The 26,200-nt window shown below is 42.4% G+C and overlaps 1 protein-coding gene across 3 annotated transcripts in view; it reads right to left on the bottom strand.

Moving 5' to 3' along the window:
• Positions 1 to 26,200, bottom strand: part of RBFOX2 (RNA binding fox-1 homolog 2) — a 478,104-nt gene that overhangs the window by 201,654 nt on the left and 250,250 nt on the right. Inside the window, exon 1 of one of the 3 annotated variants that reach the window (XM_089692619.1) lies at positions 23,461 to 23,601. The exons of 1 other annotated variant lie outside the window; for it this stretch is intronic. In XM_089692619.1, coding sequence (XP_089548745.1) covers positions 23,461 to 23,520 — 60 coding nt within the window. In that variant the 5' untranslated portion in view covers positions 23,521 to 23,601. Of the gene's footprint in view, positions 1 to 21,835; positions 23,012 to 23,460; positions 23,602 to 26,200 lie in introns of those variants that run through there. One more of the 3 variants, XM_089692625.1, reaches the window with a different exon arrangement.

The following is a 26,200-nucleotide window of genomic DNA, read 5'->3' on the forward strand; positions in this document are numbered from 1 at the left end:
TGGTTGATTTAGGTGCAATCTTAGTAGCAGCAATATCCTTGCATGTGAATCCTTTTTTGTGCAAAGCAATGATGACTGCAAATGTTTTTCCTTGCAGGTAAATTAATATTTGTGTAATTCTCAAAACTTTTGGCCAGGGCTGTAATTGCTGCCAAATGTGCATACTGACTGAAAGGGGGTATATGCTTAAAGAGTTTGTAAAGGCTGAAGGTTTTTATACCTTCATGTATTCTATGCATGAAGGTAAACCTTCTGCATGCAGCAGCTCCCCCAGCCCCCTAAATACTTACCTGAGCCTCACTGCGATGCAGCGATGTGAATGACAGCCTCGGCTGTCCTGGGTCTCTGCCTCCTTATTGGCTGAAACAGCAAGTGGGAGCCACTGGCAGTCACAGCCAGTCAGTCAATGAGGAGAGAGAGGGGGCAGGGCCAAACCAAGTCTTCGGGTGTGAATGGACACATGGAACAGTGGGTGCCTCCATAGCAAGCTGCTTGCTGTGGGGGCACCCGATAGACAGAAGGAGCCAGGAGAGCTGGGGGAGGAAAGCAGAGGAGGATCCAGGCTGCTCTGTACAAAACCACTGCACACAGCAGGTAAGTATAGACATGTTTGTTATTTTACATGAAAAAAAAACTTTTAGAATTGCTTTAAGGCATCAGCTAATTTGCCTTTTTTTCTTTGTAAATAATTTGAATCATCTTCCAGAGATTTGAAATGTACAGACGACCCCCCCAATATTATATTTTTTCTGAAGGACCAGTGTCTATTAAGTAAAAGATGGTAGTATGAGTTTGTGATATTGCACTACAGTATATCTGCACATGTAAATAAAATGTAAAAATATGCACATTTTTTTTTACTGCACATAAACACAATATAACCTCTAAGCACTGCAATAAATATAAAACATGTCAAATCAATATCTATCAAATATATATATCGAAACACACTACTTACAGTATATGTGAACTAACATCGTCCTGGCAAGCCTCTGAATTATGCGAGAACACATATTAAAATGCACAGATGTGAATGGGCACTTTTATCTCATTAAATTGAACTGCAAACAGAGATTTCATTCTTTTTTATGTGGCTGATTCACATTCATGTGCTGCAGTTTAGTCCGTTTCAAAAAGGGAAACTCTATGTGCCCATTCACACCTACATGATGAAACAACACCAGGTCTGCCCTTCTCTGGTCATAGTATTAAAGCTAATGCCCCCTGGAATATGTCATAGTACAATTCTGCTCAAAAGTTTGCATACCCTAGCAGAAATCATGAAATGTATTCTTTTATTATTATAGGTACTTACAAAGCACTGTCAATTTACACAGTGCTTTACATATACAGTGGGGATCGAAAGTTTGGGCACCCCAGCTAAAAATTTGTATTAATGTGCATAAAGAAGCCAAGGAAAGATGGAAAAATCTCCAAAAGGCATCAAATTACAGATTAGACATTCTTATAATATGTCAACAAAAGTTAGATTTTATTTCCAAAAAAATGGCGTCCGCAAAAGTTTGAGCACCCTGCAGAATTTATAGCATGCACTGCCCCCTTTGCAAAGCTGAGACCTGCCAGTGTCATGGATTGTTCTCAATCATCGTCTGGGAAGACCAGGTGATGTCAAGCTCAAAGGTTTTAAATGCCCAGACTCATCTGACCTTGCCCCAACAATCAGCACCATGGATTCTTCTAAGCAGTTGTCTAGAAAACTGAAACTGAAAATATTTGACGCTCACAAAGCTGGAGAAGGCTATAAGAAGATAGCAAAGCGTTTTCAGATGTCAATATCTCCTGTTCGGAATGTAATTAAGAAATGGCAGTCATCAGGAACAGTGGAAGTTAAAGCAAGATCTGGAAGACCAAGAAAAATATCAGACAGAACAGCTCGCAGGATTGTAAGAAAAACAATTCAAAACCCACGTTTGACTGCACGATCCCTCCAGAAAGATCTGGCAGACACTGGAGTTGTGGTACACTATTCCACTATAAAGAGATACTTGTACAAATATGGTCTTCATGGAAGAGTCATCAGAAGAAAACCTCTTCTACGTCCTCACCACAAAAATCATCGTTTGAACTTTGCAAATGAACATATAGACAAGCCTGAACTTTTTGGCCGGAATGAGCAAAGGTACGTTTGGAGAAGAAGGGGCACAGAATTTAATGAAAAGAACCTCTGTCCAACTGTTAAGCATGGGGTTGGATCAATCATGCTTTGGGGTTGTGTTGCAGCCAGTGGCACAGGGAACATCTCACGAGTAGAAGGAAAAATGGATTCAATAAAATTTCAGCAAATTTTGGATGGTAACTTGATGCCATCTGTGAAAAAGCTGAAGTTAAAGAGAGGATGGCTTCTACAAATGGATAATGATCCTAAACACACCTCGAAATCCACGGGGGATTACATCAAGAGGCGTAAACTGAAGGTTTTGCCATGGCCTTCACAATATCCTGACCTCAAAATAATTGAAAATCTATGGATAGACCTTAAAAGAGCAGTGCGTGACAGACAGCCCAGAAATCTCAAAGAACTGGAAGACTTTTGTAAGGAAGAATGGGCAAAGATACCTCAAACAAGAATAGAAAGAGTCTTAGCTGGCTACAAAAAGCTTTTACAAGCTGTGGTACTTGCCAAAGGGGGCAGTACAAGATATTAACTCTGCAGGGTGCCCAAACTTTTGCAGACGCCATTTTTTTGTTTCGGTTATTTTGAAAGTGTAAATGATGGACATAAAATCTAACTTTTGTTGACATATTATAAGAATGTCTAATCTGTAATTTGATGCCTTTTGGAGATTTTTCCATCTTTCCTTGGCTTCTTTATGCACATTAATTCAAAAGTTTAGCTGGGGTGCCCAAACTTTCGATCCCCACTGTATATTGTACATTCACATCAGTCCCTAACCCTCAAGGGGCATACAATCTAAGGTTCCAATTTAGACAAGTGGCAATGAACCTACCAGCATGTCTTTGGAGTGTGGAAGGAAACCGGAGTACCCGGAGGAAACCCACACAGGCACAGGGAGAACATGAACACTCCAGGCATTGATATTGAAAATATGACTGATCATGCCAAACAACTGCCTTTTATTTAAGGATAGTGATCATATGAAGCCATTTATTATCATGTAGTTGTTTGGCTCCTTTTTAAATCATAATGATAACAGAAATCACCCAAATTGCCCTGACCAAATGTTTACATACCCTGGAATGTTTGGCCTTGGTACAGATGCACAAGGTGACATACACCAATCATTTTCTGGCACTTTTTGTTTACAAGTAAAAATCAGTATTTTTTGCTAGAAAATTAATTAGAACCTTTAAACATTATATGTATTTTTTTTAGCAGAGACCCTAGAGAATGAAATGGTGAACATTGCAGTATTTCATGTGACATGGTATTTGTGCAGTGGTTTTTCAAACGCAACTTTTTGGGAAAAAATACACTTTAATGAATTAAAAACAAAACACAATATATAACCAAATTTTTGAAAAGTTTGAAAGATGATGTTATGCTGAGTAAATAGATACCTAACATGTCATGCTTTAAAACTGTGCATGCTCGTGAAATGGCGCCAAACTACAGTACTTAAAAATCTCCATAGGCAATGCTTTAAAAGCCTTTACAGGTTACCAGTTTAGAGTTACAGGGGAGGTCTAGTGCTAGAAATATTGCTCTTGCTCTCGCGTTCGCGCTGATACTTCACCTGTATGGTGCGAACACTGTTTACATATGTGGGCGTAGAAACCTATGTATGCTTTCACCAGTGCATGTGAGCACAAGGGGATGGGGGCACTTACATTTTTATTTTTTATAATTTATTTTATCACTTTTTTTTATTTTTACACTTTTCCTTTAATTTTTGTATCACTTTTATTGTAAATATCCTTTGCGATAACAAATCATGACAGGTCCTCTTTTTGGAGAGATCTGTCATCTATAACATCTCTCCTCTATAATGAAAGGCATTATATCAGAAACAAAACATTGATCTAATGCTTTCTCCAAAAAAAAGATTAGCTGAGGCCATCGTTCCTCAGCTAATCTATGCCCAGCCACCACATTCGCTGGATTGGTTCCCAGGCAGGTAAGCCCCAGAACCACCAGAAAGTGTGTGGGGGGGGGGAAATACATCCTACCGTCACTTCTAAGTGATCCAGTGGGTAATCAGCTGCTCAAATCGCTTTTAGTAGAAACAGCAGCGGCTGAGAAAAATTTTAATACTGGGGTATGGCATTCAGCTGCATCCATAACCCCTATAACCCATATATGTGGCTTAAATGGCAATTAAAGATTAATTTCCTACATCTGTGGCTTTTTAAATTGCAATTACTGTGTGTATAGTCAATAAGTTTGTTAGCACACAAGTAGATGCATTGAGCAGGCTAGATACCACAGGGAGCAGAAAAGAACTGTCAAAAGACCTGTGTAACAATGTAATGGAACTTTATAAAGATGGAACAGGAGATAAAAATATGTCAGTCAGTACTGTTCAATCACTTATTAAGAAGTGGAAAATTCGGGGATCTCCTGATACCAAGCCAAGGTCAAATAGGCCAAGAAAGATTGTAGCCACAAGTGCCAAAAGAAATGTTCGGGGTACAAATAAAAAGCCACAGGTAACCTCAGGAAAAATACAGACTGCTCTGGAAAAAGACTGTGTGGTTGTTTCAAGGCGCACAGTACGACAAAAACTGAACAAAAATGAGCTGCATAGTTGAGTTGCCAGAAAGAAGCTTTTACTGTAGCAATGCCACAAAAAGCCTGGTAACGATATGCCTGCCAACATGCTGACATGCCTCAGAGCTTCTGGCACAATATAATCTGGAGTGATGAAATCAAAATAGAGCTTTATGATCACAACCATAAGCGCTATGTTTGGAGAGGGGTCAACAAGGACTAAAGTGACAAGAATATCATCCCCACTGTGAAGCATGTTGGAGGCTCACCGATGTTTTGGGAGTGTGTGAGCTCTAAAGGCATGGGGAATCTTGCAAAAATTGATGGCAAGATGAATGCAGCATGTTATCAGAAAATACTGGCAGACAATTTGCATTCTTCTGCAACAAAGCTGCATGTCGGTGCTCTTAGACTCCAGCATGAAAATGACCCTGAGCACAAGTTCAAGTCAACCTTCCAGTGGTAACAGCAGAAGAAGGTGAAGGTTTTGGAGTGGCCATCACAGTCTTATGACCTTAATATCATAGAGCCCTTCTGGGGAGATCCCAAATGTGCGATTCATGCAAGATCAACAAAGACCTTTGCATGACTAGGAGGCATTTTGCCAAGATGAATGGCAAGCTGCAAACACTTTAAGAGGACATCCTCTCTTAATAAAGTTAAATAGAAATTAAATGTTGCGCTATCTATATAGAGCCTAATAAGACCCCCTATAATAAGGGGTCTTCTTATCTGGAAAGCCTCCATTTTACACGCATGGTGGTGGTCCATTCACGTATGCTATCTATATAGAGCCTAATAAGACCCCCTATAATAAGGGGTCTTCTTATCTGGAAAGCCTCCATTTTACACGCATGGTGGTGGTCCGTTCACGTTAGTGATTTGTTGGATGAAAAGAAGATCAACATTATTGATATTGTAAATCAAGAAACTGATGTCTTTTTTCATGAATTGTTTGTAGAAGTTGTCACTCACAAGGACTTTTAATACTTTATTGTTCCTCACATGGAACGTATATGATATCACTTATATGTATCACTTTGCACTTTTTATTGTGTACTTATAGTTGTCTACACGATTAATACGTTTGGTTAAACAGAATTTTTCTTTCACACATAGCACAACATTTATTTGCTATTTTGTTTTATGATTGTTCTATTCTGTTATGACCTACAGTTGAATATGAATCCCATAAGAAATAAAAGAAACGTGTTTTGCCTGCTCACTCATGTTTTCTTTAAAAGGGTATGCAAACTTTAGAGCACAACCGTATGCTGCAATGTACACTTAACAGTATGAAGTAGATTCTAAACCTAACTGTAAAAAATTATGTTCGCTAAATAACTGTTTTCCATAAACAGTTGACATTTTTCCCATAAAATACTGTTTACAATGTTTTAATCATTTTTGTATCTTGGTGCTGCCGATCTCCTCCAGCTTTTTTCAACCACTTCCTGCCTACATGGACCTGCTCCTGCTCCAGCACCAGCTACAGTACACATCATTGCTCTGTGCTATGCTTGCGTTCTCTCAAACAAGGGCACAGGGTAAAATTGCAGGAGCATCGAGAGACAGCCCATAACAGGAAGTGCCCAAACAAAGACCTCACGGCAGGATCACCAGGTATTATTTTAAAAATTGGACTAAGCGAGCGCTGCAAAACACAAAGCAGCTGGAACACCAAAGGCAACCAAAAACCTCTTATAGATAAATACATAAAATTGGGTGCAGCGCTAATAATATATGTACAAAAGGTGCTTAATATGGGGGTATGCTATGACTATGTGCTAGAGCACGAACGTGTAAGGAAGAAGCTACAGCGCCCTGATGCCACGCCGCCGCTGGCGGCCATCTTGGACACACATAGTCAGAAGTCTGTTTGTTTTTTCTGTCACTGCACCCTGATTTGGGAATAAACATTCCTCTGATAAAACAGTATCACGCTATGTGGCATCCTTTTTTGGGCTCTCTGTGAGTCTCACCATTCACAGAGCCTATCTTAGAGGAAACCTGACGTTGCTGGTACTAATTGGAGGACCCTGAAGGGAACAGGAACCTGGCTATCTCCAGAGTGGATGATCTGGCTGACCTGATGAGACAGTTATATCTCAAATGCGTGATTAAATCGCGCATCTGGTGAGTGCGCAATTTACCTAATATTGGTCAAACCATCTACCACTCCGGATTAAGGAATTGGAATACCTTTTGAGATGCCCTGTGATCCTCACGTTCAATAAACTGAACAATCACTTATCACTTTAACCACTCTTTGTGGTTCTTATTGAGCACTTTATTTAGTGTGTTTACATATGTTTTAACACTCATGTCACTTTATTTCATATCATCAGCACTTTATATGGTTTTATTCTAATAAGTCATTGTTCGTATTAAGCACCTTATGTACACATATTATTAGCGCTGCACACAATTTTATGTATTTAGGTATTATTTTAAGCTGAACTCCAGGAATTTTTTTGTATGGCATACTTACATTGGTCCAGTCTGGCACAATGTAAGTATGCATTACCCATAACCGATGGACCACTGGGAAAGCTGAAAAACAGTGTCTGGTTGGGCAAGGCGAAGAGAAAAGGTGGTGAGATCACAATCTCTACCTTGTCCAATCAGAGAATGCCTTGTATTCATTGATAAAATCTAAGACGCTCTATGATAGGTGGCAGTGCTGAGCTAGCGGCACCCCGTGGTCAGTGTGTAGTGTGGCATCTGCAAGCATAGGACCTTGGCAGGAACCAGATGATCTCGGCTATCACTGTAGTGGCACTGACAACTACAGTGATTTCCATCTTTTCCAGTAGTCCATCAGGTGTGGCTAATGCATACTTGCCAAGCTTTTTCAATGTAAGTATGCAATACAAATAATTCCTGGAGTTCAGATTTAATGAAAGCTGAAAGTTTAAAAACATTCAAAATTGCTTACATAAACATGTTAAATTCTAATGTTATATTTTAACATTAACATTAAATGTTAAAATGTAACATTAGCTTTTAGTGACCATGTTCAGTTATACCGATTATATACCGGTTATATATTTAGGGATGAGCTTTGGGTTCAAATCAAACTTACGTCCCACCTGATATGAGTTCGAGAAACCACTGAATAAAGTGGCCTACTTTGGCCTGTTCACCTATGTGAATCCTCAGCTGCTGGTTATACACAAACAGGCCGGGAAACCTGTTATTTACGGACAGCAGCACTACAACAGCTAAATGACAGTTCTCCAGCTGGTTTCTGTTTGTAAACAAAACCACACTGGGATCCTTGGTCATGTCATTGACTAAATATAAGACATTTAGAAGTGGCGGCATTAGTGTGACAGTAGTGCTACCACCTCAAAATAACAGATCCCTGGCTGACTTCTGTTTGTAAACAAACAATTCAGGATACTGAGTGACGTTCAGCCTTCAGCCTCCTATAGTCCCCTCAATCTCCAATAGTACCCTACAGTGTCTTCCAACCTCCCACAGTGCCCCTGCAAAGCCTCCAGCCCCCTGGCAAGATCCCTAGCCCCTACCAGAGACCCAGTCAACTACAACTGTTCCAGACCCCTTTGGAACCCTCATCCCGAGAGGATTACCCTTTCCCCATCCAGAACTCCCATCCCCTCACAGTGTTGACTCAGGCCCATCTAGAGAATGCAAACCAACAAAAGAAAAAGTATTTCAAGGGTGACCTACTGGTATATGTATATAAGAAGTCAGTAATACAGTGATAATTGTATAAAACATAATTACAATTTTTATTCAACATGATATAAAAAAACAAACTACATATAATAAAAAAGTGAATGGATCTTAATTTAAAGTTACACTTGTTGGCGATAATAACGCGTTTTGCGGTAACAACCGCTTCTTCAGACTATTGCAGTAAGTGTGACAAATATTCAAAGCTTCTAAAATCAATACGAAATATCTCAGGATGTAGTCACCTCCATCTAGGCCATGGGGAGACATGCAGCAGAGACCGCAGATAGGCAGCGATGGGCACAATATTGTCAATTCTCTAACGCCAATACATATATAATAAATTCCAAATTTACAATATAGCTTGAATCCACAGATAGAGAGTGTGAGACATCCAAGCAGGGTATGTTAAAAAAACACGCCCCTACCCAAGATAAGGATGGAACACGTACATCTGGTAGAGTGATGTTATAAGAGGGCAGAATTCAATAACCAGGGGAGACATATAAGTCTCATATGTGGTTTCAAATAGCTTCTCACTTCTGGTGTGATACATAAATGAAAACCCACCACTGTTCTACTGCCAGAGCCACATCCAGAGCCTTCCAGCACCCCAGCTTCATCCAGAGCCCCTACAAAGCCCCCTATATTTCTCCTCCCACACCAACGTCAGGGCATCTTTTCCTTCTCATGCCCACTAATGCCAGTGCATTTTTCTTCTTACTGACCACCAAACAGGGCCTGGATGATGGGGTCAGCTGTGAGTGACTTCAGTTTTGAATAAACCTATTTTATTTTAGGATGTTTTAAATACACTGACTCATGTGTAATAAACCAGGGTTGAGGGGGCACAGCTTGGCATCTTTGCCCTGGGCACTGGAGGACCTTGTTTTGGCACTGCATGCACCCCACACCCATTCCCTGGAGGGGGGCTGGATACCTAAAGATCATCTTATTTTAAAAGGGACTTCCACATTCCCCCAAATATCTGCCCCTCCTATGTGAAGGAGTATGAGGTACATGAGGGAATTGCTTTAAGAAATATTAATAAATGTTACACAATGTGTTTTAGCCTACTAACTAACTTGACCGCATAGTTCATTTTGTTCCTACGCTGAATTTAGCTTTAAGTGCTGATCTCGGAAGTGCTTGGGACTGTGCACATCTGAGTTTACTCATATAGGAGAGAAGTGTGAATGTGAGGTTGAATGACCTTGCAGTGGTCCTGGACTCACAGAGCAGCCCTGAGCAGAGAAAGATGCATTCCCACTATGTAGAAATGATCAGATTTAGGCCTCATGCACACTAGGCATTTGCACAGCTCTTCTGAATACCTTTTTTCCTGGCAGGAGAAAAGCAGCATTAAAAGTGCGCCTAAACTTGCGTTTTGCAGATGCATCGGGCATTTGAGCGTTCGTTCATTTCAAAGGCCAGAATATTAAATTATTTTGGCCATTGGAATGCATGAATGCTCAAGCGCTAACCGCACCTATGCAACGCAAGTGATTGTTTTTTTTCTGCCTCTGAACATCTGTAAATGCCTATGTGTGCAAGGACACATAGGCTAACAAGGAGGGGAGTTTAGAGGAAGAAAAAAGTCACACGTTTTTAAAAGTGGCGTTTTTCACGCCCAGTGCGCATGAGGCCTTACAGACAGCCACATCGACTCAGCAGTTCAACTATAATGGTCAACTCCAGGTTTTTGTTTACCCCACTTAGGTTCCATGTACACAGGGCATTTTAATAATGCTGGTAACGTTAGCTGTGTAAAGTCACGTTAACTACATGCCGCCCAGCCACTGTACATATACGGCGGCAGGGCGGCACTCGCAGGCAAAGCCACGTTTTAAAACGAGTGTTTTGTAAACAAATAGGGAGCGCGCGAGGCGGGCCGCCGCCCTATCTGTCCCGCGGATCACCGCCGCAGATGTCAGTCGTCGGGTCACAGCCACTCCTTAGCGGCTGTTTCCCGGCGATCGGCGGCAAACAGTGACAGAGAGCACAGCTGCAGTAGCTGTACTGTCTGGCACTTCCCTGTCAGCTCGAGGATGAGCTGATCGAGAAAGAACAGTTTCTCTTTCTCGATCAGCCTTGTCCCACCCAGTACACACCCCCGCCCCCTAGTAAAACACTCCTCTCACTCCTATAACCCTTCCCTGCAAAATAAAGTTAACCCCTTCCTCCCCAGTGCCATAAGTACAGTGTCAGTGTTTTTTTTTTTTTGCACTGATCACTGTATTAGTGTTTTTGGGGATGTCAGTGACCCCAAGTCAGTACCCCCCAATGTCAGAATGTCCGCCGCAGTCCCGCCATAAGTCGCTGGTCGCTGCCATAAGTCCCTGATCGCCACCATAATTCGCTGATCGCCGCCATTATTAGTATAAAAAAACCCTAAAAATCCCAGTATCTTTCCCGCCATTTGTAAATGCTATAACTTTCACGTAAACCAATTAATTTACACGTATTGGGTTTTTTTTTTAGCAAAATTGTCAGCCTTTTTTTTTTATAGCGCAAAAAATAAAAACCGCAGAATGCATTTTGGCAGAAATTTATGACTAAATTTGATTTTTGCATTTTTTTTTACTGGACATGTTTTATAAAGTCCAAAATATTGGGTTTTTTTCCTCAAAATTGTCAGGCTTTTTTTTTTATAACGCAAAAAATAAAAACCGCACAGGCGATCAAATACCACCGAAAGAAAGCTCAATTTGTGGGGAAAAAAAGGATGTAAATTTCATTTATGTACCATATTGCATGACCGCGCAATTGTCCGTTAAACTAGCGCAGCGCTGTATAGCAGAAAAATGGCGTAAATTGCAGTATTTATACCATAGTTTGTAGACTCTATAACTTCCACACAAAGCAATCAATATACACTTATTGGGATTTTTTTTACCAAAAACATGGAGCAGAATACATTTTGGCCTAAATTTATAACCAACTTTGAGTTTACTATATATTTTTTATAGCTGAAAGTAAAAAATATAGTTTTTCTTCAAAATTTTTGGCCTTTTTTTGTTTATAGCGTGAAAAATAAAAAGCGCACAGGTGATCAAATTACACCGAAAAAAAGCTCTACTTGTGTGAAAAAAAGGACGTAAATTTTGTTTGGGTGCAGCATTGCATGACCGCGCAATTATCAGTTGAATTAGTGCAGCGCTGAGTAGCAAAAAGAGGCCTGGTCATTAAGGGGGGTAAATCCTCTGGAGCGCAAGTGGTTAAAGACGTGAGTTTTAAAGCGTTTTTTTAGCATTTTTGTATTAGTGTTTAACAACGTTTTGCTGCATTTTCTTAGGGGTTTTATTTACCAAAAAAAACCCTTTTTTTTAGTAAAAAAAGTCCAAAAACACTGGTTTGTCACGATTTACTGCGTTTTACCACATTAGAGCATTTTTACAGCTAAAAAACTCCTCTAGAAACCCACTAGTTCTGGGGGGTTTTTCCAGCCAAAAAACGCCCCTGCCAAAAAACGTTGATTACACTCTATGTGTGCATGGACACATAGGATAACATGCTGGGGAGTTTACTGGCTGTAGTAACAAACGTCAAAAGCCAAAAACAGCCGCTGTAAAACATCCAGTGAGCATGAGGACTTACTCTCCGCTCTCCCGCCACTCCTGTTAAAAAATGATACAATATGGTTATACATGACCTTTTTCTGCAGTCTTCCGGATGGTCTGATGACGTCATAGGTCCTTCCTTTCTGTCTTGTGGTGGCTGGCCCTTACCCTTGGACAGCTGGGTGCTTACATGAGTGCCTTTCTGTCCAGGAATAGTGAACACAGGCTAGCATGATGACTTGCCCCTAGGGAGCATGCCCATGAAAGCCTGGCCACACAGTAATGTGGGCTGTATGACCCAGGGCACAAGGCACACCACAAGGAGAACAGCACTAAATCCAGGAGCAGTGTGCATGCAGCGGACACGGGCTGAGAGCAGTATTGCCATCAGAGCTATATTTTCTTTTTCAACCAATAGGCCTTATTTTCTAATTTTTTTCTCTTTTTTTTCATGTAAAAGTGATCAGCCTGACGTGTATTTAACACTATTTTGTTCTTTTAAGTTTTTCACAGAATAGGAAATGTCCAGGAGCTCTATCAGGATTCTTTTGTTGTCTGTGTCCTGCAGGAGAGATTTCTCTGCACTTCTTGTCCCAGAAACAGAACAGGACGCAAGAAGAAATTTCTACAAAGTAAGGAGAAATTCACTTCTTTTGGCACCAGAACAGATGTCCCTTTTGAGAGATTTCCCCTTTCTCCCTGTTCTTTCTGAAATTTTAAAATTTCTTTACCAAAGAACCAGAGAGAGGGGATGAATCTCAGTTTTATTATTATTATTACAGGTACTTAAATAGCAGCGTCAATTTACGCATTGCTTTACATATGTATTGTACATTCACATCAGTCGCTAACCCTCAAGATTTGAACCTGACTGCTTCTTAGGCAATGTTCACACTAGCCTTCTTAGCAAGCGGCAGACAGGCGTTTGGGAAGCGTTTTTACCATAACCCAAACGCCTGGGAAAATTCTGCACATTGCAGCACATGGTGCTGTTCAAACGGGACGCCTCTGGTCGAGTCAGGAGGAGTTGAAGCCTCTTATTCAAGTCCATGGTGCCACTCTGCAAACGCCCGGCTGGCGTTTGCAGTGCGGTTGCGACGCGGTTGTGGGGCATTTGTGCAGCGTTAACATCATTCAAACTTCATTAGAGGCGTTTGTGGGGCGTTTTTAACGATTGGCAAACGCCTAGCAACCGCTGCTAAACCGCACATGCGGCATTTGCGGAGCGTTAAAAACCCTCCGCAAATGCCGGACCGACGCTTGTCAAACGTGCGTTTGGCAAGAGTTGGAAAAACAGTCAAGTGTGAACGAGCCCTTATAGGCTCATGCACACAGGCAAAAAAATGCAGCTTTTAGGGGCGTATGGCTTTTTTTAAATGCCCATGAAAACAGCTGCATGTTATGCAATATGGTGTTAATGCATGTATTTGTGTGCATAAAAATGCCCCAAAACTTGTAGAGAAGTGTATGAACATGATTTATGTGCTTACGTGAATAAACGCGTGCTCATGCATGTAAATGTATTCACCCCGAGACAAAAATCACAGACAGCTATTATTAAAGGCACATCACCATAGCAGATCTTTTAGTGCCCACAAAAGGAGAATGTTCTGATTTTTGGCAGCTGCCCTCAAGCAGTAACACTTTAGTAATTCTGTATTAACATGTTACTTGTTGATGCAAAAGGCCAAATGACTTACTAGGTTTATATAACACTTCAGTGTGATATACAGCGCTCACCCCCTTCTTCCTGAGACCACTATCAAATAGATTTTCAATTGTGCATGAAGTTTAGATACAAACATTGTAATTGCCCAATACTCAATTGTAGAAAAAAATGGACACATTTTTGTTCACGGGCTTACTGACATCCACCATTTGTCTGCATTTTGTACAGACTGTATGTACATTTCCTAACTGGCAACCCTAGTATACTTATGTCCAAGATACATGGCTGTCAAAATGTAGAGCCCAGCACCTCCTAATGCCACTTTTTGGTTTTAGGAGCCAGCTATTTATTTAGTTTAAACCATATAGGCACAACATTGTTCTTAAAGTGTTACTAAACCCAGGACCCTGCACTCACTATATCTGGTCTCCCACAGAACACAAAACATGGAAATGCAATTATTTTAGTAAACATAAAGTGCTAAATACCTCTCATCAGCAGTTAGCTCAGTCTTGGAACTTCTATCAGTGTCCATCAGAGCCCTGGTTAAAGCTTAGAGTTTTCATTCTCCTGTAGGAAGATGCAGGACCCCTGACCGCTGTCTGGACAGTGCTAATTAGCCCTATACTGATCACATGCACTCTCCCAAGGAAAAAAAAACCTCTCTAGCAATACACAACAAACTAAGCATGTGCAGCTTGCCCTGAGCCTCTGTTCTATAAGGAGATATTTAGGAGGCACTAGAAGAAGGGGAGGATCAGAGAAGACAAGATCAAACATCCTTTTTTTACACAATGTGGAGGATTAACCCCTTAGGTTCTACAGTGAGTATAACAAGCATGCTTTACAGCATATACAGACTGATTTTACTGCTGTGGGTTTATTAACACTTTATAGCTTTAGAACCAAAATGCATGTTACATTACACTGTACATAACATTCCTCTAATGGTTCCATGACAGCCAGTGGACTGATCCTCTGCTCTCCAGCACTTGATGTGGATGTGCACTGCTACGTCATCTCAAACAATGAAGGACCAGTAGCCATGCAAGGATGGGATTGGGCTTCTACTACGGCATGATATATGATGATTTTTGTGGAGGAAGTGGCAAAAAAAGTGGCCAATAAACAGCAAGAAGAACAACTTAGGGGGGCCAGTCATAGCAACCAGATCCTGCAGGGAGGAAGACTGCAGGACCATGGATTAGGGCCACTATTACTCTGTGTCAGATCATCTTCTAGCTACAAAAACAAGCAATATATTCTTTATCTGCTGGGGGAGGAGGCAATTTTAAATATTTTATAACTGCCTTTATTTAGGCTTTGAATTCAAATTTCTTTTACTTTCAGTTTAATGCACAGATGTAATATTAAAATAAACCTGCAAGGGGAATTTTCAAGGGAACCTGTTTTCCTGCTATGGGTACTACCATTGCCAAGCTCCAAGTTGTCTGTCTCCAGATTCCATCATTTCTGAGTCCCTTGCCTGGAACAAGCGTGCAGGATAAACGTAGAACCCCTAATCTACATAGGTATTCGATACAACAACTCAGAAAAGTGAAGTCAAGAAATCAAATGAAAACCAAAGGTGTTCAGAAAGTCAGAACTGATATTTCTTTCATTACAGATCTCCTTATCGCTCATTCTCACTGACCATTTTCCATAAGCAGTTTTTAAAGGTAGCAAAAGAGGTATTAAAAGAGGTATAGACTCCAGAGAGAGAGTTATCATATTACTCCTGTACAAATCATTAGTAAGACCTCATCTGGAATATGCAGTTCAGTTTTGGGCACCAATTCACAAAAAGAACATTGGGGAACTGGAGAAAATACAGAGACAGGCAACCAAACTGATGAGAGGCATGGAGGAGCTCAGCTATGAGGAAAGATTAGAGGAACTGAATTTATTCTCTCTTGAGAAGAGGAGATTAAGGGGGGATATGATTAACATGTATAAATACATAAGTGGTCCATATAATGAACTTGGTGTGGAGTTATTCACTTTCAGGTCATCACGGAATACAAGGGGACACTGTTTATGTCTGGAGGAAAAGAAATTTAATCTCCACAGGTGGAAAGGCTTCTTCACAGTAAGAGCTGTAAATATGTGGAATAGACTCTCCCAAGAACTAGTTCTAGTCAGCTCAGTAGAAAAAAAAGGATGTATTCTTTAACCTCTTCATGCCAGCCACACACAAATGTGCGGCCTCCCGGCGTCTGGGCCTAGACACCGAGCAGCCGCACATTTGCGTTCAGGTAAGAAAAAACATGTGCTGAGAGCGCGCGCCCTGCGCACTCCCAGCACACATGTCCGGTACTCACGGAAAGGTCCCGGTCTCCTCTTTCTATCGGGACCTTTCCCGATCATGTGACCGCCGTGACGACGTGTCACAGCGGTTACATGATCCCTAAACCCCGCCCCAGCCCCCAGCTTCTAAAACTCTTAAAGGGCCGGGAGGCGCTAGTGTGAAGTGGTTAATGCACAAAATATGAGTGTATACTAACATTTAGGCCCCATGCACACAGGATGTTTTTTGTCCTCCCCAGATGCCTATTCTTCAGGGGAGGAAAAAGCAACATTAATAATGCACCAAAGCTGCATACTACAAATTAATTTAAGTGCATTTAGGAGGGTAAAGTGCTTGGGCGTTCATTCATTCTACTGTCCAGATTATTAATTTATTCTGGCCGTTGGAATAAATGCGTGCACCAGCGCTTAACGGAAGTTTGTTTGCAGCAAAACGCTCCTCTCATGAACGCACTGCCCGTTTTATTTCTGCCTTCATGCACCCCCGCCTGTAAACACCTGTGCATGGACACATAGGATTATACAGAGGGTTATTTAGAGGCAGAAAAAAACAAAAAAAACAAAATGTGTTTTTAATTAGCTGTGTGCATGAGGCCTTAGAGGTAATAACACCAGAGGTAGTTGATTCAGGGAAAATCCAATTGCCTCCTGGGACATCAGGAAAGCATTGTTTTCCTCCATTGCAGCAAATTGGACCATGCTTTATTGTTTTTTTTATTGTTTGTTTGGTATTTTTGCCATATTCTGGATCAAGTGTGGGAGTAGGATTGTGCATATGGAGGTTTTTTCATTTTGTTTTCTATTGATTGAATTAGATGAACTTGTGTCTTCTTTCAACCTAACTAATATACAGTATATATAACTATAACTATATGTTATGCAACATTTTAAATTTTTGGAAGAGTATGGACAAAAGAATAAACAATATTTCCCATAAAATGCATTCTCACTACTGTGCTGTGCTGCAGTGTGTTGGGAAAAGTCATCATGCTGCATTTGATGTGCTGCCCTGCAAGATCCAATTCAAGCATATTGAATAGGATTCCTCATCTCTGCTGCTCATCACATCAATGCATTCCACAGCATTACACCGATGTAAAGCAGCCCTCAATGCACATAGATTTACATGAAGCAATTTTAAAGCCCAGTTCTGGCTCCCTCCCCCCAAATCATTGCCTTCCCCAACAATTAAAAACTTCAAGCCTACTTCCATTAAATACAGGTTTCATCCAGTCAATGTGAGAGAACAGCGCTCGCATTAAGATGTGTGAGCTCCATCCTATACAGCACAGGTGTCAAACACAAGGCCTGCGGGCCAAATCTGGCCCTCCAGGCCATTTCATGTGGCCCTTGCACCTCTCCTGTAGGTACTCCCTTGTCTCAGCAGTCGGCAGCAGAGAGGAGAATTCCTCTGCCAAATCCTGCACCTCTCAGTGCAGCCCTAGCACCCCCTCATCTCTGCCTCCCCTGGTCTCAGCAGCAAACTCTGGTAACTGACTCCACTCCTCTGGTCCTCCTCCAGACCCTGCACTTTCTGCTTTCCAGTTCTGCCCCCATAAGGGGTGCACAGTGATGTTAGGGAGGGTGTGGGATTCTTGACATCTGATGCAATTGGGGGGTGGGGTGCTCTGGACATCTAATCTTACAGATACAACCGGCCCTTTGAGGGCGACCATAATGCTGATACGGCCCGCGATGAAATGGAGTTTGACACCCCTGCTATATAGCATCCCCCCATGATACACTCCAGGGAATGTGTCCATAATGGTCTGGGGTCACATATAGTGGGTAGAATAATGCTGCCTTTATGTAGTTATTTGTACACCATTTATGTACTTTGTTTATTTGCACTAAAGACTCCGGTCCCCAAGTGAGGACAACTCCACTACTGGAAACCCCTCAATGGGATGCAATATTATTTGCATAACATTTTCATGCCACGTGGGATTGGGAAGATTTGTTATTGTGTGATGTGTTTTTAGAGGTTTTTAAGGGGTTAAGGTAACTTGTGTGAAATTCAAATAGAATGATGTGTTAAAATAAAATATTATGTTGGTGTAAATGAAGACTGGTCGAGAGGCTTGCTTTGATAGGATCCTTCTTTCTGTCTTTTTGAATTGGATAAATGTCTTCATGTGGAGTAGTGAATCACACATTTTTCTACCGATACACACATAAATACATAAAAAAAACCATTTCCTTTTCCGAATATGTGCCTGTTGTATCCTGTACTTGTATGAAAATCTATCCTGTTCTCTTTGTATTACTTCCTTTGTGTGAAAACCCTGGTGTTCCTGTCAGTCCCTCTGCTTTCCTATTAAAAACTGACCACACCAAGCAGGAGAATGGCATGGTCAGTTCTCTAGCTGTGCTGAAAATCAGCCTGCTCTATTCCATTTATCAGACTTGTTCTGACATGCGCAACCCCCAACCCTCCCGCACAGCCATTCACTGGGAAGATCAGTGTGCTGTGCTTCTCCTCCCTGAGCTCCTTATGCAGCTGGAAACAGAGATTATGTGATCACTTATTGTTTCTCAACCTTTTTTCAGTCAAGGCACCCTTTAAAATTCTGCACAATCTCGAGGCACCCTATTCTAAGATGTACAAAACTGAACTAATATAATGCAGCAACATCCATACATGTAGGATACCCTCACTCAGCTAATGTCACCCCAGTGCTGATAAGTAAGGAAGAGGAGGTCCAACAAGGATGATGGTAAGGGGCAGGGCTGCTGTTAGAAACCACAGGGCCCCATGCAGACAACGTGACAGCCCCCCCCCCCCAAAAAAACACAGTTTACTATGCTTTGGTTATGAATGAACACAGTGAGTGCTCAATCGGTACCGAGCACTCATTGTGTTCATCCAGGAAAGAAAGGGGCTGGTAAAATGTGACACATTTAACCCTTCCCCCGCTCTCCATCCTGAAGGATCCTATTGTATGCTTGCAGCTGCTGGTAGGAAGGAGGGGAGGAGAGCTGGCAGCAATGCGAGGGTGGGGGCACACAGGGGGCCTGGGCAGCAGGGGGAAACGTGTAGTGCACAGGGAGGGTGATAATGTGCAACGGGGGGGGGGCAATAACTGGAACCAATCCCCTGTATGGCTTTCTCTGCAGCAGCTGAAAGCCAGTGGGAGGGAGAGGAGAAGAAGCCAGCTTACAGCCGCAGAGAGAACCATACAGGGGATCGGTTCCAGTAATTGCACCCCCACCATGCCGATCACCCTTCCTGCCCACATCCGATTCACCCAGCTGCCTGGGCCCCCTTGCTGGCCTGGGCCCCATACAGGAGGACTGCTGGCACCGTCTTATCCACGGCCGTGGTCAAAGGCCTGATGTCCTCCTTGTCAACCAATGACATCAATGGTTGTTAAGACGCAGGCAGCTCGTAGGCTTCAATAGTACACAATAAAGACCTGTGGCTTTGTGTAACTTAAAAGCAGGCTTCTTCCACCCACTGGCCTGTATACATTTTTGGGCAATTTTTAGGCATTTTACCAAGGCACCCCTGAAGAAACGTGAAGGCACCCCTGGGTGCCTGAGCACCCTAGTTGAAAAAGAATGACTTAAAAAAAGGGGGGAAATATATTTATAATGGTTTTTAAATCTATACACATATGTTTTGTTTTAATTTCTGCTTTAACGGAACGGGTTGATTAACAACGTGATTGTTTACATATACTTTAATAAAGATCACACCGGCAGGAATGAGTTAAAACCTCTCGATTTGTAGTTACGTAATGTCAGGTCAACACACCTCTCTGTTATTTTGGTCTGTCCTAAAATTTGTTGACATGCAATAAATGTTATAATATTACCATAAATAAAAGAGATAATCATTCCTAATGCAATTAGGGGCCCATTGACACCACGTCCATTACACTGCATTACTCAAACAGGCTCAATGCAATGACAAGCTGGAATCCATTGCTTCCAATAGGCCCAGTTCAAAGTGATGCTTTGTGCTGGTGTGCACTCCGTGGAAATAGAACATGCTGCATTGGTACACTGTGTAATGTGCTACAACGTATCACAGCATGCTGCAGAGCCCATTAAAGAAATAAAATAAACGTATTTTTTGGCTCCTGCTGTAAACAAAACAAACTGCAATTTAGTGCAAAGTGTTGAAATAAAAAAATGGGTGCCAATCCATGTCAATTCAAGTGCATTTAACACACGTCAGCGAGAGCTCAATGCAAGGGATGTGGTGTGAATCGAGCCTCAATGTACTTGCTTCGAGGATGAAGAATATATCTTTGTGGCTGCAGAGTAAAGCTGCCTATAGGCAATAAAGAGTGGCCAAGCAACGCAATCCAATCATCAGGGCAAGCTCTGGCAGGAGTGCTGCATTGGGCCCTAAATACTTAAGTTAGGCCCAGTAGAGCTTATAAGTGATATATAGAGAGGGAAAGGGGTGGACGCCAGCTTATCAAACAGGGAATAGCAACAATCAGATTTTCTAACCTGCGCAACCAACTGTCTATATCTCCATCAACATCCGGTGGGTGGCCGGCCATCTCAAAGAACACCCACAGATATGAGATCATCAACGATCTGTCTGAAAAGTGCTGGACTGGGCAACTATGATCTAATGTCCGTGGGTAGACGCGTGCAAAACAAATGCCTTCTGACCCTACAAAGGACAGCACTATTCAAGGACAATCTGATGAAAATGTAGACCTACAGAAACATATCCCATTCCCAAGACATTCTACGGGGTTAGGTTACAGTCAGGCTTGCCACTGAGATGTCACTGTCACCCATCAGGCTGTACAATCAATCATTATCTGTACTATTAATACACAATATTTTTGCATCAATCAGGTCTGTTGACTTATTAAAACACAACCATATTAAATAATGACAGTCTTTATATAAAAATGAAAGTCCAAGAAACCACAGAAGTAATGACCCAAACTGCCAGTACATTGTAAAGTGCCATGAAACCCAGTGGCAGCCTTATATGTGAACACACTTCGTAAACCACCTCCATTCAGAGTCATGAAACTAGATCAGGACATATAAGTGATCCACACAGTTATTGGTGTATAAAGTCATGATCTGATTCAACAATTCTTCGCAGAATTAGATAATATGATCAGCTCTATGAAATATTACAAATAAATAAAATAAAAGACACGTATTGGGGGGGATTTACTAAAACTGGAGCACTCAGAATCTGGGGCAGCTGTGCACGGTAGCCAATCAGCTTCTAACTTCAGCTTATTCAATGAAGCTTTCTCAATAAAACGTGGAAGCTGATTGGTTTCTATGCAGAGCTGCATCGGATTTTGCACTCTCCAGTTTTAGCAAATAACCCCCCATTGTGTCATCATTTGATTTTGAGCAAAACCAATGTTATTGAAAATATTCTGATCAGTCTGGATTAAAAAATCCGATCACAGGAAAGTAGATAATTCGATATGATTCTTAAGGCTCACCATACACATGACAGTCTGACCGAACAAACTCTTTACAGATGAGGGCCTATCTCATTTATCCAATCAATTTATATCCAATCAGGCGGACCGTTGCACCACATATTTTGTAGGTAGATCTAAAAGAGATTTTACAAATTGTACTGTGTGTGTATGGAGCATTGTTTTTGATCTTCTGATTGTATTTCCGATCAGACAGTAAATCTTTAGACAATACGATTGTATATAAAATCACCGCCATTAATTGAGCACTTTTTATCTGCCAGGAGGAATGATTATTTGAAATGTCTGACAGCTTGGAAAGTGTCACTTCTACCAGCTGGAAAGGGATATAAGTGTATGGAATAGGTGGACAATAGGGCCCTACACCCTAGAAGAACATCTGAAAGTGTCATCTCAGTAATCTCATAAATACAGAGGAACAGAATAAACAGAAACATAACAAATAGTGAATATAAGGAGGGATTACCTGTACAACTGGATAAGGATACTCCATGCAGTACACCCCAAACATGCTACTGTCAGAGGCCACTCTGTGAGCAGCGATCCTCGGTGTCGTGTCCACTTTCGCTGAGCCCAGGGAAGGTATATGACCAGGAAGGGATCTCACAAGGAAGGTAGGTGACCAGGAAAGAATCTCACGGGAAAGGTGGATCACCAGAAAAGGATCTCACGGGGAAGGTAGGTGACCAGTAAAGGATCTCACGGGGAAGTCAGGTGACCAGGAAAGGATCCCACAGGGAAGGTGGGTAACCAGGAAAGGATCCCACAGGGAAGGTGGGTCACCAGGAAAGGATCCCACAAGGAAGGTGGATCACCGGGAAAGGATCTCGCAGGGAAGGTGGGTCACCAGGAAAGGATCCCGCAGGGAAGGTGGGTCACCAGGAAAGGATCTCACAAGGAAGGTGGGTCACCAGGAAAGGATCTCGCAGGGAAGGTGGGTGACCAGGAAAGGATCTCGCAGGGAAGGTGGGTCACCAGGAAAGGATCTCGCAGGGAAGGTGGGTGACCAGGAAAGGATCTCGCAGGGAAGGTGGGTCACCAGGAAAGGATCTCACAGGGAAGGTGGGTCACCAGGAAAGGATCTCGCAGGGAAGGTAGGTGACCAGGAAAGGATCTCGCAGGGAAGGTAGGTGACCAGGAAAGGATCTCGCAGGGAAGGTGGGTGACCAGGAAAGGATCTCGCAGGGAAGGTGGGTGACCAGGAAAGGATGTCACAGGGAAGGTAGGTGACCAGGAAAGGATCTTGCAGGGAGGGTAGGTGACCAGGAAAGGATGTCACAGGGACTGTAGGTGACCAGGAACGGATCTAACAGAGAAGGTAGGTGACCAGGAAAGGACCTTTCCAGGGAAGGTAGGTGACCAGGAAAGTCGGGTGAGAAAAGGGAAAAGCTGGGCACATGTGTGGATGAGAGAAAGGAAGAAAGGAGAGATAAGGAGGCTCTTCAGCTGCAGCGTCTGCCAGAAGAATTTGGGAGAGACGAGGCGATCGGGACAGGCTGGATCGGTGTGGGACAGCTGGGCAGAGAGGGAGGAGGAGGAGGGGGTCAGGATGGGTGGAGGGGGAGGTGAGGGGGACAGGTGGCTCGATCACACAACACGATCCCCTATGGCCATGCGTGTGCCTGAGAGGCACATAGAGGGAGGGATGGAGGAGGAGGAGGAGAGGAGGGTGGAGGAGGACAGGAGCTCCTCTCTGCAGCCTTACACCTCTCTACGTTCAATCACAACTCCTGGGGAAACTATGCTTCACATTCACCCCCCCTCCCCTCCCCCATCAACTGACAGCTGCTGAGGGCACTGGGGCGACAAAGGGGAGAGACACAGAAAACCGATCACTCCCCTCCCCCTGTCAGCTGTTCCAGTCAAACTCCCAGGATTAAGCGTGACCGGACGTTATATTGGGAGGTGGAAGGAATCCGGGTGACAGGCAGGGACAGGTGGGCCATCACATCATCACAGAGTACAGGGGACACACAACACATACTACAACACAACTACAGCCTGTATTCAGGTTATGAGACACATCCATCCATCCATCCCAGCAAATACAACACATCCATCCATCCCAGCAAATACACTGCTTCTGCTCACCGACTGATGATCAATACTCCACATCTGGTCTGTACAGCTCAGCATTTCTCCGATCACCATCCACAACTGTCATACATCAGCAGAAAACCCAACTGTCACCTAGACACTATTACATAAGAGCCCAGCCTGCCACCTCGAATCTATCACAATCCAAGGATCTGACCAGCCAATAGAGAACTGCAGTGAGACATCAGGAGAAAACCCCAACTGTCACCTAGACACCACTACGTAAGAGCACAGCCTGTCACATGATCTATAGGGTGCTCACCCCACACATACATCAATCCAATGATCAGACCAACCAATAAAGATCTGCTGTGATTCATAATCATACAAACTCTAAATTGTCAAATATATACTACCATTACATAAGAGCACAGCCTGACATTTATAATGTCCAATCATCAGACCAGCTAATGTAGATCTGCTGTGATACATCATGACACAACCTCCAGTTGTCACCTATACACTATACCTTTACATAAAAACACAGCCTGTCACTTATGATCTAGAGGGTGCTCACCCCACACATACATCAATCCAATGATCAGGCCAGCCAATAAAGATCTGCAGTGATTCATAATCATACAAACTCCAATTGTCACCGATACACTATACCATTACATAAGAGCACAATCTGTCACTTATAATTTATAGGGTACTCAACCCACAATCCAAAGATCAGCCCAACCAATAATAACCTGCAGTGATACACCATGAGAAAAAAAACTGGTCACCTATACACAAAGATCCTCAATACACTAATACCATTTCATAGCAGTATAGACTGTCACTTATAATCTATAGGGTATTCAGCTCACATATACATCAACCCACTGATCAGACGAGCCAACAAAGATCTGCTGTGATTCATAATGATCCCAGCTCCAATTGTCACCTATGCACTATACCATTACATAAGAGCCTTACATTTATAATCTATAGGGTACTCACCCCACAATCCAATCATCAGACCAGCTAATATAGATCTGCTGTGATACATCATGACACAAGCTCCAGTTGTCACCTATACACTATACCTTCACATAAAAACACAGCCTGTCACTTATAATCTATAGGGCACACACCCCACAATCCAATCATCAGACCAGCTAATATAGATCTGCTGTGATACATCATGACACAAGCTCCAATTGTCACCTATACCCTATCATTACATAAAAACATAGCCTGTCACTTATAATCTATAGGGTACTCACCCCACAATCCAATCATCAGACCAGCTAATATAGATCTGCTGTGATACTGTCACCTACACACACAGATCCTTAGTACACTATACCATTTCATAACAGCTCAGACTGTCACTTATATTCTTTAGACTATTCACCCCACACATACATCAACCCACAGATCAGACCAACCAATAAAGATCTGCAGTGATTCATAAAGATACAAACTCCAATTCTCAACTATACCATTACATATGAGCACAGCCTGACATTTATAATCTATAGGGTATTCCCTTGACAATCCAATCATTAGAGCAGCAAATATAGATCAGTGGTGATTCATAATTTATACAAACTCCAATGGTCACCTATACACTATAAATTACATCAGAGCACACCTGACATTTATAATCTATAGGGCACTCACCCCACAATCCAATAATCAGTCCAGCTAATAAAGATCTGCTGTGATACATCATGACACAAACACCAACTGTCACCTATACACTATACAACACACTTATAAACTATGGGGAACTCACCCCACACATACACCAATCCAATGATCAGACCAGACAGGTAATATCAGGGGATCCCTGGCCTATTCACTGTAGGAGACCAGGATAGAAGCCCAGCTACTATGAATACAATACAAAAGTCAGCAGCAATGTAGGTGTTAAATGAATGGACTTGGAGATGCAGATTAAGACAGATCAATAACTGTATTTTATGGTGTCATCTCTGCTCTGCATCACCGACTTCTGCCAACTCAAACCATATACGACTTGTGAATAACGACTTTCTCTTTAATGGGAATAGCCACTCTCTTGGTCCATTGATCCTGTGCTGCAGTGAGTTTTGTCAGGCTCAGGCTCTTTGCTTATGACTAAGATCTGCTACATTGGAAAATCCAATACAACACTTCACGACTTTACCAGGTCAGGGATAGTGATGATCGGATGTGCACTTTCTACAAGGAAGAGCGATGGATAGGTTTGTTTAAAGGAAACCTGCACTGAGAACATGGCATTGCTGAGAATGTGAAAGACTGCAGTGTGTAGAAGATAATTCTGCAGTGTGTAGGTGGGCATGACCAGATGGTACCCAACAGTGGAAATAGTTAAAGCTGAACTCCAGGATGCCTACAAATTCTCCCTTGCAGCAGAGCTTTACCCGCAGTGCAAGGATTAACTGCTTGTTTCTAGCTGGTGGACTTGGAAAAACTATTATCTTATCCGATCCTCAGCTCCACTGCACTGCTAGACCGGTCCCTGAACTCTCTTCTCCTCCATGCTCTTGAGGTTTACGATTCCCTGACAGCATCAGGATCAATGCAGGGACAACTGCCCTGTATTTTAAATTAGGACACAGAGGGTCAGTTCACCACCAAGAACATGAGGGAGTGTCACCTGCTAGGTGAGCTGAGTATCAGGTATATAAAAGTACTTTTACCGTCCCCTAGACGGTGAACAGGGCTGTCTTAACGCATGGGCACCCCTGGGCACTACCCAGGGGCCGCAGGTGCATAGGGGCCCCATGATAAGCTT

The sequence above is a fragment of the Staurois parvus genome, unplaced genomic scaffold, assembly GCF_062004578.1.
Source record: "Staurois parvus isolate SC_StPar_1 unplaced genomic scaffold, SC_StPar_1.0 ptg000597l, whole genome shotgun sequence".
Taxonomy (NCBI): domain Eukaryota; kingdom Metazoa; phylum Chordata; class Amphibia; order Anura; family Ranidae; genus Staurois; species Staurois parvus.